The following is an 18,549-nucleotide window of genomic DNA, read 5'->3' on the forward strand; positions in this document are numbered from 1 at the left end:
GTGGTATGCAGGCATCTGAACTCCTAGGCTCAACACCTGCCTCCAACTGGAAGGAAGGAAGGAAGGAAGGAAGGAAGGAAGGAAGGAAGGAAGGAAGTAAAAGCACATCCCTTGGAGTTTAAACAGGTGAAGGACGATTGTAGACGTTCAACGATTTTCTTCTTCTCGCGGTAACAATCATACATTGAAACATAATCTTAAAAAATGTTTTAACAGAGCCGAGGTGGGGATCTTCACACACCTGCTCAACGAGGGCATTTGAGAGCAGCAGGACCAGTGCAGGTCTAAGTAGGTGGGAAAGCAGTCACTGCCAGGCCCAGTGCGGGCCAGGTCTGAGCTCCAAGTAGGTGACAGGTGAGCTGCATTCATATTTTTAGTTTGGTTTTTTCTCTTCTTAGCAGTTCCTACTGCTCACCAGGCGAGGGCGGTAGGGAGACACTAGTTGGTCGCTCCCCATCTGGTAGTTGCTCCTCCAAGGCTCAGCCTCTGAAGTGGGGCTCAAAGGCCAGGTGCGCCTCCGCGATCCCAGCCTGCCAGCTGAAGGATCAGGATCTTTCATGGGGTGACCGGGGCGGCGGCGGAGGTTAACAGGGAGTAAGGCAAGGAGCAGGCCTGAGGTCCTCTCCCCCCGGTCGCTGGGAGGACGTCCCCGCAGCCCGGTGGCCCGGCCAGCCCACGCCGGGGCGGCGAACCAGGGATCCCTAGTGCCGCGCGCGTCCACGCCCCGGTCTTGGGCGGGGCCGCCCCGCCTCCGGTGCTGCCTGCAGAGTTAAGTCCGAGGCCATGGGGTCTCCGCACCGCCGTCATGGATCAGCTGCGCGCTGGCGTCCGCCTGAGGATCGTGCTGGGACACCTCGGCCACCCCTTGGCCGCGGCCATCGTATCCTTGTGCCTGCGCGCGCTGCTCGGGCCCGGGCCCGGGGCGATGGCCTGCTTGCGCTTGTCCCCTCTAGGTCACTTTTCCCCCAGGGCGAGCCGGGCAGCGGGGAGGAGGCCGTGTCTCTGCTCCATCCTCCGTGCGCCCTTAGGGGCTCCGTTTCTTGCTTTGCGGTCTCGGGAGGTGATCCGGAGGAGGACTTTGCCATTTTCTCTGAGGCCGCCCAGAGCCCTGCTCACAAATGCCAAAGCGGGGGGTGCTGCATCTTCCGGCCACCTCTAGGGTCCTTGTGAAGATGAAGTGAGGTGGTAGAGGCCAAAGCGCCTTAGCCGAGGTGTGCACCTGTCCGAGGAGGAGTGAAGTCAGAGCTCCCGCGTCTGTTCAGGAAGATGCCTTTCTCGTGAGAACTGAACTAGCACGGGGGGCTATTTCTCGGAACGGCTTGCTCCTCGGTTTTACCTTATTTGCCTTAATTCACGTCCTAGGTAGCCCACCCCACTTCAGGGACATCTTCCCCTGCCAGTTTCCAGCCTCAGAAATTCCAGTAAGTAGATCTAACTGTGATTTTTTATTTTTTTTTTTAACGATTTATTTTATTTGAAAGAGGTACACAGAGAGAGAAGGAGACGCAGAGAGAGAGAGAGAGAGGTCTACCATCCGTTGGTTCAGTCCCCAATTGGCCGCAACAGCACGACCTGTGCCGATCCGAAGCCAGGACCTTCTTCGGGTCTCCCAAGAGGGTTCTGGGGCCAAGCACTTGGGCCATCTGCTACTACTTCCCCAGGCCATCAGCAGGCAGCTGGTTTGGAACTGGAGCTGCTGGTATTTGAACCGGTGCCTATATGGGATGCTGGTGTCACAGGCAGATGCTTAACCTACTATATATACCACAGCACCAGTCCCCCAGAACCAGTTCTAATCAGTAAAGTTGGGAAAATATTTCACATGTTGACTTTAATTTTCTATATGTAAATTTCAGAAGGAAGGAACAGCATCAGAAACTACATAACTAATAACCCAGGCATGATATATATTACATTTAAATTAGCTTCTAGTTATATTGACATATTAGCTAGCTAGCATCTCTGGTGTAACTTAAGTCACTTTTGATAGAGAAAGCTTTGACCTTCATAAATATTCTTCTTGTAATAAATATTATTAACAATAATTCCAATTTTTAAATTGCTGGTTAAGATTTATACTTATTTATGGGATATGATGTTGTAATTTGATACATGTATGCAATATAAAATGATCAAATGGGTAATTAGTTTTTCTACAACTCAGATACCATTTCTTCTGCTCTACGTGGTATCAAGTGCATAATTAATTGTTCTAGAGTCCAGGTACCCTGCTGTGTTACAGAGCAGAAGGGCTCATGTCAAGGAGTGGGTTATGTAGCTTGAGTCTGTGGACATGCTGTGTACTTACTTGGATGTTGTCACTTTGATTACTTCTACGAATGCACCAACCAGAAAATTAAAAGTGTATTGGATTGTTTCCCATCTGAAAAACCACTTATATTCATTACACCAAAAATCTTATATACTCATCTATAATTCCATTACTGAAAGGCACTCACTCTTACAAATTATTTTGGATATATTTTTGCAGGTTTTAAACTTTTCTTCTAAGTTTTTATTGATGTATTTTCATTTTATCTGAAAGGGAGAGAGAGAGAGAGAGAGAGAAAGACCATGGAAAATAAGAGAGAGCGAGCTACCACCCCCTGGTTCACTCTCCAGAGGAACACAGTAGTTGAGACTAGGCCGAGGCTGAAGCCAGGAGCCCAGAATTCCTTCCAAGTCTCTGACGTGGGTGCAGGAATCCAAGCCGCTGAGCCATCATCTCTTGCCTCCCAGGATGCACATTAAGAGGAAGTTGGATCAGAGATGGAGTAGCCAAGACTCGAACCAGGCACTCAGGAATGGGATGTAGGTGTCTCAGGGGATGACTTACGCTGCTGCTCCAAACACCTGCCCCTGCATCTTCCCACAAGTAGTGTCTTGGCTTTACATCACGGTCCTCATATCGTATTAGAAGAAACATCATCCAAACTATCATATGCCCTTTATTTTTAATATTTGTTTATTTGAAAGAGTTACACACAGAGAGGAGAGGCAGAGAGAGAGAGAGAGAGAGAGAGAGAGAGAGAGAGAGGTCTTCTACCCACTGGTTCACTCTCCAGTTGGCCACAATGGCTGGAACTGTGCCAATCCAAAGCCAGGAGATTCCTCTGGATCTCCCACTTGAGTTGGTTGTGGGGGCCCAAGGACTTGGACCATTTTCTGCTGCTTTCCCAGTGCATAGCAGAGAGCTGGATCAGAGGTGGAGCAGCTGGGTCTCAAACTGGCATCCATATGGGATACCGGCACTACAGGCAGTGGCTTAACCCGCTATGCCACAGCACTGGCCCCATGCCTTTTATTTTTAATGCTGGAGTCATAAACTATTGAGTGGATATACCGGGGTGTTCAAAAAGTCTGTGGAAAATCTAGACTGTGAAAATACTCTGCTTAGATTTCAAAAAAATTCTTTGTACCTCAATAAACTTGTATTTTTACTCTATTTCCCTCAAACTGTTTGAAGTACGCTCATAATGTCGGATAATTTTTCTTCTATTACTGCAGTGTTTTGGGGGGTTAATTACAGTCCTTGCTTTTTAGGTTGTTTTAGATTAGTTCCTTACAGTGAGGAACAGAAATAACAGATTGGAGAGTAGAGTATGAATCTTTCTTAGGTTCTTGATACATGTTGTTTTCTTATAAGGATATTATGGAAATCTTTTCTTCTTTAGGTATACTCTGGATAATAATGTTCTAAGCCTAGAACAGAGAAAATTTTATGAAGAAAACGGGTATCTGGTCATTAAGAATCTGGTGTCGCATGCTGACATTCAGCGCTTCAGGTACGGTAGCCCTGTTTGTTCGTTATGAACTGTGTGTTCTGTGGCATGAGGACCCGAGTCAAGACCCGCCTCTCCCTGATCCGTGTTTGCAGTGATTCACTTTGTTAGGAGCTGGGTATGAGCTCTGGGCTAGACTGAGGGCCGCGTCCTGGGCCATCTGCCTAGGTTTCCGCGACTCCGTGTCCCCTCCCTGCTACATTTCATCTGTGCAATGGCCATTGGGACAGTGCCGCCATCCCAGCGGCTAAGACTAAGTACAGTGACAAGTAAGGAAAACGTAGCAAGTGGGGGCTGGCACGCGGTGAACGCGACTGGCGTGTGGCCATCATTTTTACCGTGCAACCAAAAGCACAAAACTGTTTCCCTGCAGGTTTGCCAAGCTGAGCAATGTTTTCATTGTGGTAGGGTGATCCCTGCCTGGCAGTAAGGAGGCCGGCATGTCTGAGGTGGCCGTGTCCACTCCCTGTTGCCAGGACTATTCTGTTGTGCAGGGAAACCTGCTGCTGGAGTCTGTAGGTCCCTCTGGCAGGGCGGGGCCAGACAGGTGCTGGGAGCCCGGCTTCATGACACCGTATGCAAATTTATTTTCCTAGGAGTGAGTTTGAAAGAATCTGCAGAAAGGAGGTGAGACCACCGGGCTTAATGGTGATGAAAGATGTGGCCATTGTGAAATCGGAGCATAACCTGAGTGAGAAATCAGTTACCAAGGTCCAGGACTTCCAGGAAGACGAGGAGCTCTTCAGATACTGCACCCTGCCCGAGGTCAGAGGCTCTGTGTGCTGGGCTTGTGTGTGGCATCACCGGGCTGCGAGCCTGCACCCCTGCCCCCAGATCTGCTGCTCCTGCCCCTTCCCACATGTGGCTCTAAGCGCTGTAGTCTGCAGCTGGAGGTGCTTTGGGCCCCCAGTGGGTATTTGGCGGTTTTTGGTTGGCTCCCGTTGGCTTCTCCTGGGTGGGAGCCGGGGATGCCGCAGTAGCGGGGCTCAGCCATGCTACAGTGCCCAGAGCCAGAGCAGCCCCCTCCCCAGACAGAGAATGACCCCACCCGCAGCGCCAGGGATGGCAGCCTTGAGGAGCCGTGTGTCTGTTGAGAAGGAACAGAATTCTGGGTGAACGGGACACAGCCCTTCCAAGACAATGGGCATGAAGTTACTGGGGCCATGATACGTAAACTCATGTATTTTTTTTCTTTGGATTATTTACTTGAGAGATAGAAGTTACAGAATGAGAGAGGGAGAGACAGAGGTCTTCCATCTGCCGGTTCCCTCCCCAAATAGCCGCAACAGCTGGAGCTGGGCGCATCTGAAGCTATGAGCTAGGAGTTTCTTCCCGGGGCTCCCATGTAGGTTCAGGGGCCCAAGGACTTGGGCCATCTTCCACTGCTTTCCCAGGCTATAGCAGAGAGCTGGATTGGAAGTGGAGCCCCTGAGACTTGAACCGGCGCCCATATCGGAATCTGATGCTGCAGGCGGCAGCTTTACCTGCTATGCCACAGCACTGGCCCCAGGATGCTTTGATTTAAAAATCAGATTTCTTTTTTTTTGAAAAAGATAATTCTTTTTTTTTTTTTTTTTGACAGGCAGAGTTAGACAGTGAGAGATGGAGAGACAGAGAGAAAGGTCTTCCTTTCGTTGGTTCACCCCACAAATGGCTGCTGCAGCCGGAGTGCTACACCCATCTGAAGCCAGGAGCCAGGTTCTTCCTCCTGGTCTCCCATGTGGGTGCAGGGCCCAAGCACTTGGGCCATCCTCCATTGCCTTCCTGGGCCACAGCAGAGAGCTAGACTGAAAGAGGAGCAACCAGGACAGAATCCGTCGCCCCAACTGGGACTAGAACCCAACGTACCGGAGCCACAGGCAGAGGATTAACCAAGTGAGCTGCGGCGCCATCCAAGAGTATTATTCTTTAAGCATGAACCATATTTACAAAAAAGATCTAAACAGGCCAGCCCCCCGGCTCAATAGGCTAATCTTCCACCTGCGGCACTGGCACACAGTGTTCTAGTCCCGGTCGGGGCGCCGGATTCTGTCCCGGTTGCTCCTCTTCCTGTCCAGCTCTCTGCTGTGGCCTGGGTGTGTGTAGTGGAGGATGGCCCAAGTGCTTGGGCCCTGCACCCGCATGGGAGACCAAGAGAAACACCTGGCTCCTGGCTTTGGATCAGCGTGGTGCGCCGGCCGAGCGTGCTGTCCACAGCGGCAATTGCAAGGTGAACCAACGGAAAAGAAAGACCTTTCTCTCTGCTTCTCTCTCACTGTCCACTCTGCCTGTCAAAAATAAATAAATAAATAAATAAATAAATAAATCAAATTAAAAACAAATAAGAAAAGGTCTAAGCAGTACACAAAGACATGAAGCAAAAAGGAGTGACCCCAGCTCCCCGGAACCTCGCTCCCTGTTGAGTGTATACGTCGGGAATTCTCTCACTTGTACACCTCCTGCCTGTGTCGGGGATCAGGAACCTCCTGGCTGTCACCTTGTGTTTTTCACTTACAGTGGGTGCCTGTCATCCTCCCATAGCCCTCTGCATGGAGCCACCTGGTAACTTTCAAACTGCAGTATGCCAGGGTCTTAGTTTCCCAGCCATTTGATGGAATGACTCAGCAGGAGGCTTCCCAGGGAGTATAGGAATTATAAGCAGGTGCTGTTAGAGAGCTTGGTTCCCAGAGGTGGGCTGTACAGGGATGCCACCTGTGCCGTCACATCCAGGTCCCAGACAGAGGGCCGAGGGGAAGCGGCCCCCTGGACTGTCGTGCAGTCCTGTGCTGGAGATGGAACTCGGCTGCGGGATGGTGGGTGACAACTTGTGGTTGGCGAAACGCTGCTGTGAATACCTTGGGTGAATATTGGCAGTTCCTGTAGCGCCCTCAGGAGGTACGAGTTACGTGAATGGTTACTTCTCTGTCCATGTGTTGGGAAGCATCACCAGCACATCGAACTCAACGATTTTCAGGAAGTTAGTACTCGGGATAAGATTTAGAAGGAAGCTGATGTAATTGAGGCAAGTGACTGGCTAAAGAACAGTATGGAGGACACAGGGATGGTGGGGATGGCTCTCAGCCGTGGGGGTTTATAAGCGCCAGCCCAAGTGAAGGTGCACAGTCCCAGGCTTGGTGTAGATGGAACCGTGAGGCCTGCCTCTCGAGCTGTTTGTACATTTCAAGTGTTTCAGGCTGTAACTGCCAACATTCCCGACCTAGCAGAGATCAGGCTGTGAGGAGGAGCGGGCCCTGCCTCCTGTTTTGGAATCAGACCCGGCCACGCTTGAATGCCGTCTTCTTCCCTGATCTGACTTCACCCTTGGCCGTGCACCCACAATGCTCCCAGGTCATGATTGAGTCAGTATCTTGATTCTCACGGGACCTCCAACTGCACAGGCACAGGACCTGCTTTTCTTGTCCACTGCTGCACGCTTGCTTCCTGTGACTGGGCCTGCTTCCCGCCTATGTGAAGACGTGGAGGGGAGGGCACACTGGTTGTGCAGTGTCCTCTGAGCCGCTGCCCTGCTCTGACCTTTCCGCTCCTGACAGCAGCGAATCCTGCTGAGCTCTTCCTTTCTTCTCTTACTGTCTGAGAGGCAGACTGATGGAGAAATCTCCACTCACAATTCTACTCCACAGATGCCCATAAGTGTCCAGGGCTGGGCCTGCCAAAGGTGGGCGCTGGAACTCAATCCAGGTCTCCCACGTGGGTGGCAAGAACCCAGCGACTTGAGCCATCAGCTGCTCCCTCCCAGCGTGTGCACGAGCAGGGAGCTGGAACTGGGCACAGAGCTGGGACTCAAACCCAGCTGCCGGGCCAGATGCTCCCCTTGGGCCCACTTAGGCAGGGTCGTTCTTGTGCAGGGTCTCCAAGAAGAAAAAGGAAGCCGTTTCTCCCTGGGCACTGTCTGTGGCTTTGGGTGGCAGAAGGGCTGGTCCTGGCCTTCTAGGCTGATACCTTACAGAAACGCACCCCTTTCTTGTAGAAGAGAAACAGGTTATATTCCCAGCTACTCAGACAAGCCTGCCCAATTCAAAGGGTTGTAGATTTAGAGTGGTTTCCAGTTTCTGGATTTTCCGCCATGCTTTGTTCGCAGTGTTGTGAAATACTGACTGTTACCATCTTGCCTGTCATAGAGTAGTTGGCCTTGGTGCCACTGGCCTGTACTTCTGATTGCCCATGAAACTTTGTTCCTCCCCCTCCCCCTTATTTTTCTTAGATCTTGAAATATGTGGAGTGCTTCACCGGACCCAATATTATGGCCATGCACGCAATGCTGATTAACAAACCTCCAGATGTTGGTAAAGGACTCTTCTTATTTTATTTTTTTTTGATTTAATTTTATTTTTTTAAACTTTTATTTAATAAATATAAATTTCAAAAGTACAGTTTTGGATTATAGCGTTTCCCCCCCCGTAACCTCCCTCCAACCCTCTTTCTTTTTTTTTTTAACTTTTATTTAATGAATATAAATTTCCAAAGTACAGCTTATGGATTACAATGGCTTCCCCCCCATAACGTCCCTCCCAACCACAACCCTCCCCTTTCCCACTCCCTCTCCCCTTCCATTCTCATCAAGATTCATTTTCGTTTCTCTTTATATACAGAAGATCAGTTTAGCATACATTAAGTAAAGATTTCAACAGTTTGCTCCCACACAGAAATATAAAGTGAAAAATACTGTTTGAGTACTAGTTATAGCATTAAATCACAATGTACAGCATACTAAGGACAAAGATCCTACATGAGGAGTAAGTGCACAGTGACTCCTGTTGTTGACTTAACAAATTGACACTCTTGTTTATGGCATCAGTAATCACCCTGGGCTCTTGTCATGAGCTGCCAAGGCTATGGAAGCCCCCTGAGTTCACTGGTGGGTGGGATGGGTCCAAGCACTTGGGCCATTTTCTGCTGCCTTCCCAGGTGCATCAGAAGGGAGCTGCGTTGGATGTGCAGCATTCAGGACTCGAACCAGCACTAATAAAGGATGCCAGCATTGTAGGTGGTACTTAACCAGCGGTGCCACCACAGTACTCCAGGACTCTTCTTATTAAGGAGAAGCAAGAAAAAATTGTTCAATTAACATATGTGAGGTTGATGTTCTGACCTTGGTGGTGCAGAACTTCCAGGCTTCTGGCTCAGACTGGCTTTGCTCCTGCAGTTGTAGTGGCTGGTTCACTCCCCAAATGGCCACAATGACCAAAGCTGGGCCGATCCAAAGCCAGGAGCTTCTTCTGGGTCTCCTACGCAAGTGCAGGGGCCCAAGGACTTGGGCCACAGTAAACTGCTTTCTCAGGCCATTGCACAGAGCTGGATCGGAAGTGGAGCAGCCAAGACTGAAACCCCCACCCATATGGGATGTGGCACTGCTACTCCACAGTACTGGCCCCTTCGCATTTGATTTGACATCCAGTTGGTTGCTTCTCTCTCAAGGTTGATTTTTCTGTAGTGTTGTTTCATTTCCTGGGGATAGTTCATTTTTCTGGTTTTCTAGGCAAAGGATAAGGAATTCTGAGACTTGGACAAATGTCTTTTTAAGACATTAGATTTAATTTGATTATTTATTTAAAATTAAAAAAAATTTGTCTGAGAAGAAAAGAGAGAGAGCGAGAGCCCTCTCAAGAAAGAGCCCATCTTCTGATTCACTCCCTGATACTTGCAATGCCTGGGGCTGGGCCAGGAACTCAATCCAGGTACCCACCTGGGTGGCAGGAACTAAGGTACTTGAACCATCTTCACCCAGTGCCTTCCAGGGTGCAGAGTGGCAAGAAACTGGAGTTAGGAGCCAGGACTGAGTATCAGACCCAGGCATCTGAATGGGGATGCAGATGTCCTCACCAGTGTCTTAACCACGGGGCCTCTTGTCTGCCCTTGAACATCTATTAACAGCAGGTTCTCTTTCAGGCAAGAAGACGTCCCGTCATCCCTTGCACCAGGATCTGTACTATTTCCCCTTCCGGCCCAGCAATCTCATTGTTTGTGCTTGGACCGCGATGGAGCACATTGACCGGAACAACGGTTGTCTGGTGGTGCTCCCCGGCACCCACAAAGGCCCCCTGAAGCCGCACGACTACCCGCAGTGGGAGGTAGGTCTATCTGGGAGCCGAGTCTCCTTCCCGGTTTTAAATTTCACTCAGCATCCATAAAGAGCATATAGGGGAGAGGGCACTGCCTTTCTTAGCCAAGCGCTGTCCTGAGACTTAGAAGTGCGATCAGTTGGAGGATGTCAGACCAAACACCCAGTGTAGTTGTCCTTTGAACACGTGTTTGAAAACCGGCCCAGGTGGGGAACTTGAGCAGGTGCTGCGGAGGGCCCGAGATGGCACGGCCTAATCGCAGAGGAAGACGTAAGCACTTCAGCCCTGGATGTGGGTGATACGTGCCCCCCGAGTCTGCTCGCTGACCGTGGCTCTGAGAGCGGAGAAGAGGAAGGGATCGTGTGCTCCAACTGCAAAGGCCAGCAGGGCTCTTCGGAGGGCTGGTCGGGGGAGAATGGCCCAAGCAGAGAGGCCTGGTTTAAAGGGCAGAGAGACAGAAAGAGAGGGGAGGGGTGGGGGGGGGAGAGGGTGCGAGAGAGAGGGAGAGAGCTCCTCCATCTGCAAATTCACTCCCCAAATGATCACAACAGCCAGGGCTTGGACAGATGTCCCCAGTAGGTGGCAGGGACACACTGTACTTGTCACCTGCTGTGTCGCAGGATGTGCGTCAGCAAGAAGCTGGGTCCAGAAGCCTAGGAACCAGGACTCAAACCAGGCATTCTGATGTGGCATGTGGGTTTCCCAGTCATCATCTTTGCCCCAAACTGAGCATATTTTGAGTCTATAACATGATCACTTTGATACACACACACACACACACACACGCACCCCTGTGCAATCCCCACCACAATCGAGATAAGCTCTCTTAATCACAGGTAAACACTGAGTTACTTTCTGGCTTTGTTCATCCGTGCAGCTGTAGATGCTGGGGACTGGTATGCTCCTTTTTTTTTTTTTAACTTTTATTTAATGCATATAAATTTCCAAAGTACGACTTATGGATTAAAGTGTCTTCCCCCCCATATCGTCCCTCCCACCCACAACCCTCCCCTTTCCCACTCCCTCTCCCCTTCCATTCACATCAAGATTCATTTTCGATTATCTTAATATACAGAAGATCAGCTTAGTATACATGAAGTATGGATTTCAACAGTTTGCTCCCACACAGAAACATAAAGTGAAAAATAATAGATGATTTTTTGAGTGGCGGCATCAGATCGGTCCTTGAGGAAGAATAGGCTGACACTCTGGCCCAGGATGCACTGGAGCTGTGGGCGTCCAGAGCCAGAGGAACCAGAAGGAGATCATGAGCATTTGAGGCGTAAGATGAGGAGGTCGGGAAGGCCTGAGAGATGGTTGGGCTGGAAGAGCACCTGCGGCAGGAAGTGGGGGTTGTAGGTCTTTAGAAGTGAAGAACCTCTGAACGTTCGTCTCCGTTAGTTAGAATTCTTGCACGGATGATTAGTGTTACGTGAAAATATTTGAGTCTGGATCCTGTTAGAAAAACTTGGAATTGTGAGATCATCCATGCAGTTCCGGTTTTGGTGAGAGTTAGTGCAAGTAAGCAGCAGGAGAGGCTCTGGATGCCTTAGGCCGAGGGATGTCTGTAGGACTCCAGGGCCAGGCTGGGGCTGTCCCCTCTGTGGGGCTCAGAGTGGTGGCAGCTGCAGGGCTGGGGGTCTGACTCACTGAGCCTGGGTCACGTTTCCACCTTTTGCCAGAAGAGAAGGGCACTGGGTCAAGGTTCACCACTCTGCAGCAGGGAAGTGGGCGCAGACAGAGGCATGGGATTTGGGATCCCTTGGGAAGCTGAATGGGTGCTCCTGCCTCCCTGCCCCCCAGTGACCCATGTAAACTCCCACACTGTGAACTTTATTGTCTTTCTCGCTGTCTGTCTTTCCTCTCTCCCTTCCTTCCCTCCTCCCTCTCTTTCCCTCGCTGTCTCCCTCCCTCCCTCTGTCCCTTCCTTCCTTCTCTTTTTCTTTCAGAGACAAACACAGCGCATGCATGCACTCCCATCTACTGGTTCACGCTCCCCAGAAACCCGCAGTGGCAGAGACCAAGGAGCTGGGAGCTCAGGCCAGGTCTCTCATGTGGGTGGCAGGAACCCAAGTAATTTTTTAAAATAGGAGCTTACAGCTTATTATTTTATTTATTTTTAAGATATTTTTATTTATTTGAAAGGCAGAGTTACAGAGAGAGGTAGAGACTGAGAGAGAGAGGTCTTCCATCCACTAGTTCACTCCCCAGATGGCCACAATGGCTAAAGCTGTGCAGATCCGAAGTCAGGAGCCAGGAGCTTTTTCTGGGTCTCCCATGTGGGTGCAGGGGCCCAAGGACTTGGGCCATCCTGCACTGAACTCCTGGAGCACAGCAGAGAGCTGTTCCGAAGAGGAGCAGTCGGGACTAGAACTAGCACTCATATGGGATGCTGGTTCTGGCTCTTCAGGCCAAGGCTTTAACCCACTGTGCCATAGCACCGGCCCCAGGAACCCAAGTACTTGCCCCATATTCTGCTGCCTCGCAGGGTCGGCATTAGTTGAAGCTGGAGGCGGGTATGGAACTCAGGCCCCTCATGTGGAGTGTAGGCATCTACACAGCTAAGCCAAACCACACCCTGAGGCTTGCAAGCTTTACATGCTTCTCACTTGTGTTTCTGCAATAAAGAAGCAACCCATTACCTAAAGCGATAACTTGCTTTGGAAACAGTTTTAAACAAACACCAAATGTATTCTTTTTGTTTTTTTTCTTACTAAGGACGTGACATAAATGGTTTTGAGCAAAAAGTAAATAAAGTACAAATTGAGCATTTCCACCCTGCCCCTATTTCAGAAGGACTGGCCTCTCAGAGACGCGCCCCTGTAATGGAGAAGAATGTTCGCGAGCTCTGGGAGAGGACACTGCTGGCAAAGACTGTTACAGAGTCAGCTGGCAGGGTCAGGAGGAGGGCAGGAAGTGTGACCCCTGTACTGATCCGAAAAGCAAAGCCCGTCTGTGGCTTCCTGTTTGACTCAGTCATGAAATTTCAAAGATTTTAATACCAACACATGACTTCTCAAACCAGGCACCGAGAGGCTTTTGTGTATGGAAAACTTTGTCTTTCTTTCTGTTTTTATTTTTTTTTTAAAGGTTCTTTTATTTATTTGAAAGGCAGAGATACATACATACACACACACACACACACACAGAGCGTGAGAGAGAGTGAGAGGGAGCGACAGGGAGTGAGAGGGAGTGAGAGAGCACTTCCATCTGCTGGTTCCCTCCCCAAGGGCTGGGGTTGGGCCAAGCTAAAGCCGGGAGCTTCTTCCTGGTCTCCCACATTGGTGCAGGCACCCAGGTTCTTGGGCCAACATCTGTTGCCTTCCCAGACACATTAGCAGCAAGCTGGATTGGAAGTGGAGCAGGCAGGACTCGAACTGGCGCCAATATGGGATGCGAGCATTATAGGCCAAAGCTTAACCCATGTACCACAGTGCTGGCCCCTGAACACTTTTCCAAGACTGATTCAGATGTCTCTTTCTCTTGGAAGAACAGAGAGCGCCCGTGCTCCCGTGGTGAGCCGTTGAACAAGTTTTTACTGATGCTGCTGCTTCCTCGTGTTTAGCTGTGTCTTCTCTTGTGTGTCGCAGGGAGGAGTTAATTTAATGTACCACGGGATCCAGGACTATGAGAAGAACAACGCCCGCGTGCACCTTGTGATGGAGAAGGGGGACACAGTTTTCTTTCATCCTTTGCTCATCCATGGATCCGGGCGGAACAGAACCCAAGGCTTCCGGAAGGTATGCGTTCACGTTGCTGCAGCTCTCAGAGATGATGAGTTAGAAACAAAAATTTTAAGATATATGAAAATGTGAAGGGTGTGCGAGTTTTAACTAAACTGGACTTTAGTCCAGTTTGTTTACCAGGAAATCAATTTCTGGGCCTTGTGCCTTTTTGGCTCTTATCAGTGAGAAGCCAGAGGACCTCAGGATCCTAATCATGTGGATATTACTACTGACACATGAACGTGCTCGGGATGGCTTCTTCTGGGGCTAAAATGTGGAATTTAGATGCTTGTGTAGATGATAACTGGAGGGAACTTCATGTTAATATTACTGCTGGGAAAGCAGTATTGATCCAATACACGTTGTATTGATTCTGAATTGATTGCCCTGAAGCCAGAATGAACTTCAGCCATACATATGTATCTATATATATTTATATCTATATAGATATAGAGATATATATAGAGATATATATGTATCTTTTTTAATCCCTTGGCCTTAGAAGGTTTTAATTTCATTGCTTGCATTCAAAAGTGAATGAGGATCCTCACACACCCCGGATGGTTGACTTCTTGGTCTCACAGACTGACGGTCCCGTGGGTGCACATTCTCCCAGGAGAACATGCTGTCCACACCCAATACTGGAGCTCCTTTGGGGCCCAGTGGGGCTTTCCAGTTCATGATGCTGTTCCCATCAATCCCTGAAGCCTCTCTGAGGCCAAAGGTCAGGGGTCACATTTCATGTTCCATCCATTCATTTTCTTCCCTGGGCTCAGTAGGGCCCAGATTAGGCTGAGGCAAGTTGAGGCAGCCTCCCCAGGGGCAAAATTTAAGGGGATGAGGCCAGTGCTGTGGTGTAGTAGACTAAGCCTGTGCTTGTGGTGCTGGCATCCGATATGTCTGCTGGTTCGTGTCCCAGCTGCTCCTCTTCCAATCCAGAGTCTGCTATGGCTGGGAAAGCAGTGGAAGATGGCCCAAGTGCTTGGGTCCCTCCACCCACATGGGAGACCCGGATGAAGCTCCTGGCTTTGGCCTGGCCCAGCTCTGGCCATTGTGGCCATTTGGGGAGTGAACCAGCGGATGGAGGACCTTTCTGTCTCTCTCTGTCTCTGTACTTGACCTCTCAAAAAAAAAAAAAAAAAAAACTTAAAAAAATTGAGAGGATTCCAATAAAACCTCAGCAATCAAGGTCCCTTACATTTTTCCCAAGTCACAATGAACACAAACAACCCATCCTGTGCAACAATGCCAGAATCTTAAATAGAAGATGGGATTGGACTCTGCACTCACTAGCCCTCCGAACCACAGGAGTGAGGAGGTGCAGGGACAGTTATGCAAATGTCGCTGTGGGTTTTACTAGATGACTGTGCAGTGTTCCTCCAGGATGTTTTCAGTAGCCTTAATGCCCTGGAAAAATATTAATCATCATGACATAACAATGTGAATGCCAGCGCACACATGTTTGCCTTTGCCTGGGGCTCTGCTGTGGCTACACGGGGGCTCACCTAAGGAAATGGAGTTTGTCACTCCACTCTCTGGAAGCTCCATGTGTTGGGCAAAGTAGTAAGTCCTCCTGCAGGGTGCAGTCACCTTAAGATATCTGACCTGTGGCAAAGACAGTGAGTTTTAACATTGCTTTGCCAGAATGGGAAGAACCACATAACTTAAGCCTTTGCCTTGAAGGAAACAGCGGCCTTGGCCTTGAAGTGTTCCCTCTGATTTGCGAGGAGGTGGGCATGGGTTTTCTTTCCACGGTGTCTTTTGTTTTCATGCTTGCCATCAGAATACTAACCCTCCCAAATTTGGCAGGGGGCCTAGCCTTGGAACTAAGAAGATGACGGGCTACTTGGGATACCTGGCTTTGTGGGGCTTAGGAAAATCCCATGGCAAAGTTCTCTCACCTAGGGGATTGTGTTTCCTGTCCCCTCTATACCTTTTCTTTTCTTAAAGATGTATTTTTTATTTAAAAGGCAAAGTGACAGAGAAAGAGAGAGAGAGAGAGAGAGAGAGAGAGAGAGAGAGAAAGAGAGAGAGAGAGAATCTTTGATGCACTGGTTCACTCCTCAAATGGCTGCAATAGCCAGAGCTGGGCCAGGCTGAAACCAGAATCCTGGAAGTCTGTGTGGGGCAAGGACCCAGGTGCTTTCCCAAGAGAGGTCTTCCATCCACTGGTTCCCTCCCCAATTGGCTGCAATGGCCATAGCTGGGCTGATCTGAAGCCAGGAGCCAGGAGCTTCTTCCAAGTCCACACATGGGTGCAGGGGATCAAGTAATTAGGCCATCTTCTACTACCTTCCCAGGCCCTAGCAGAGAGCTGGATTGGAAGAGGAGGAGCCAGGACATGAACCAGTGCCCATATGGGACGCTGGTGATATAGGCAAAGGCTTAGTTCACTATGCCACAGCACCAGCCCCCCATCTACACCTTTTAAAAAACAATGATCGGCTCAGCTGCCTCAGTTATCACACCTGGTTAAAACCATTTGTAAATTTTCAGTTAGCCTTTAACTGGCGTCCTGGGAGAGGGATGGAGCTGAGCTACAGAGACACTGATTTTGTGTCCCATGGAGCAGGCTTCCAGTGTAGAATTGGCTGGGTAAGAGAAGGCCTCCCTGCCTGGTTGGTTGCTGGCAGCAATGGGATGTGTTTCTCAATTTCACCACTCTCTATAGGCCATTTCCTGCCATTACGCCAGTGCCGACTGCCACTACATTGATGTGGAGGGCACCATCCAAGAAAACATTGGGAAGGAAGCTTCACGAATGGCGGATAAATTCCAGGGCTATGAGGGCACCGTGGACTTGAAGGTACGCTTGTGAAAAATTAGGTACAGGTGTCAGGTGTGTCTTCAGATGCTTCATGGTTCTCCCACCCAGTTTAATTCTGGGAGGTGCAGAGTGCACCTTCTGAAGTAGCTTCCCAGCATGAGAATCTTCTTCCTTCATTACCTGCAGGTGTGACCCCAGCTGGCAGGTCTTGGCATTTTTCCCACGAAATCTTGTCCCTTGCCTTTTGTTCAGTCCTTAAAATGCCTCACACAGACAACCTAATCTGTCCACTGGGACTTCTGTCTGACACCCTGAATTTTAACATAGGATAAACACAGTATGCAGTCAGCTCTGCTTAATTGCAAGTTCTGCGTCTGTAGATCAATCATCCAAAGTATAAAAGACAAGAGGAAACATTTGAAAAAATATTCCACTTGTCCCAAATATGTACAGACTTGTTCCTTATTAACGAGCAGACAGTCAAAGCTACCGGTGACCAGCAGACAAATTATCTGTGTCATTAGTCCCTGAATGATCCAGAACAGCTGTTTACATAGCATAGTCATTGTACTAATATTATGAAGACTCTAAAGATGACTTGAAGTAGGCAGGAGGATGTGCACAGGTTAGATTCAGGTTTTATACACTACTTGATACTCAGATGGGAGACTGGAGCAGCCTCAGATGTTGGTATTCCCTGGGGGTCCTGGAACCAGTGCCCTGAAGATATGATGAGGTCCAGCTGCACATATGTTTGAGGTTCAGCAAGGCTGTGCTGAATAAATGCCTCCTATATTTACTGAGAATGGCGGTGCTAATTGTTGTGATCTGCTCTATAATTCTTTGTGAGGTATCAAAGCACGTTCACGTCCATTCTCCTGTTTTTTTCTCCCACACTGAAAGGAGCAGTCAGCACAGCTCCATGCTGTGTAGGAGAACATAAGAGTCAGGTGGTTGGTGCAAGTTTCTTTAGCAACATAAGAATTCAGAGGTCTAATCCTAAAATCATCCTTTCCACCATACCTTTTGCCCAGAAATAAATAATAAACAAGGAGTTCTAAATTGTGTCATCAAAAAACAAAGGAAAAAAAGCAACAAACAAATTAGTAACCCAAGACACTGGTTTTCTCGGTTAGGATGTAATCAGGAGTAGAATGTTCTAGATGGCTCTAGCAGTCAGCATAAAGGGCGGCAGGGAAGTGCAGAGGAAACTCTTCAGGAACTGGCGATGTTACGAGACATTCCCTGCAGTTAGCAGGTGCACCACCTCAGCCAGGGCTGGCGATGTGGGGCCCCCACTGACTTAGTGTGGTGGCACTATTTTAGATATTAGATTAATTGGAGTCTCAGAACATGGTTTACTTACTAACCAGTGTAGCAATAACGGGGAAATTTTCCCCCTATTTAACCCTATGTAGATGGTGAATAGGCAAATAGAAGTGTTCCATAAATTCCTTCTGTTTGGCCTTATTTCCAGGATGTTTGGATATTTCGAAGTCGACTTGTGAAGGGGGAACGAGTCAACCTTTGAAACCACCCTTTGCTAAAACTCTCCTACAGGAACGCCAAACAAAACCAGGTGTCAGAAGAAAACCCTTCCCTTGTGATGGTGTCATCTGTGCTATCACTCGTTAACAAAATCACAAACCATGGCTCAGGTACTTGATTGCATACAGTTAATTCTGCAGTGCAATGAGGGTGTGGTGATGGAAGTAAAAACAGTAAAACTGAAATAGTATTGTCTCAAGGAAAATCATCTGGGGTTACAACAAGATTAATAAAGATAGTTGACATAATTTCAGTGTGTGAAGTCGGTTATTTCGTTCAGTTGCTGAAATGAATGCTTTGGAACTCAGGAAGAGCTGAGGTTTGCATTTCTGTCCTGATAAACCCACAACCTACCAATTTCCTGTCGTGACAGATGCTTCTCCAATTAAGAACACCATATAACACATTGACCTTTTATTAAAGGCTTTAAGAGGACATAATAAAGACACAGTAAGGGTCTGATACAGGCCTTCTTGCACAACTTGCTCAACCCAACTGTCCTCCTTAAGAAACCCACCTGGTATTTCTGTTCTTTTAAAAATTAGTTTATTTGTTTGAGAGGCAGAGTTACAGACAGAGAGGGGGAGAGACAGAGAGATCTTCTATGCACTGCTTACTCCCTACGTGGCCAAAGACAGGAGCCAGGAGCATCTTCTGGGTCTCCCATG

At 48.9% G+C, this 18,549-nt stretch overlaps 1 protein-coding gene across 1 annotated transcript; it reads left to right on the top strand.

Annotated features, from left to right (window-relative positions):
* The first annotated feature begins 672 nt into the window (after positions 1-672).
* On the top strand, positions 673-18,115 carry LOC100356864 (phytanoyl-CoA dioxygenase, peroxisomal). The gene is made up of 9 exons (XM_051829321.3): positions 673-880; positions 1,363-1,421; positions 3,675-3,785; positions 4,379-4,547; positions 7,984-8,065; positions 9,669-9,850; positions 13,432-13,581; positions 16,238-16,372; positions 17,811-18,115. Exons 1-9 carry the CDS (start codon positions 806-808, stop codon positions 17,862-17,864), a joined length of 1,017 nt encoding a protein of 338 aa, XP_051685281.1. The 5' UTR covers positions 673-805; the 3' UTR covers positions 17,865-18,115.
* Positions 18,116-18,549: the final 434 nt, after the last annotated feature.

This window comes from Oryctolagus cuniculus, chromosome 13 (assembly GCF_051225735.1).
Source record: "Oryctolagus cuniculus isolate XC-2025 breed Fujian yellow rabbit chromosome 13, ASM5122573v1, whole genome shotgun sequence".
NCBI lineage: Eukaryota > Metazoa > Chordata > Mammalia > Lagomorpha > Leporidae > Oryctolagus > Oryctolagus cuniculus.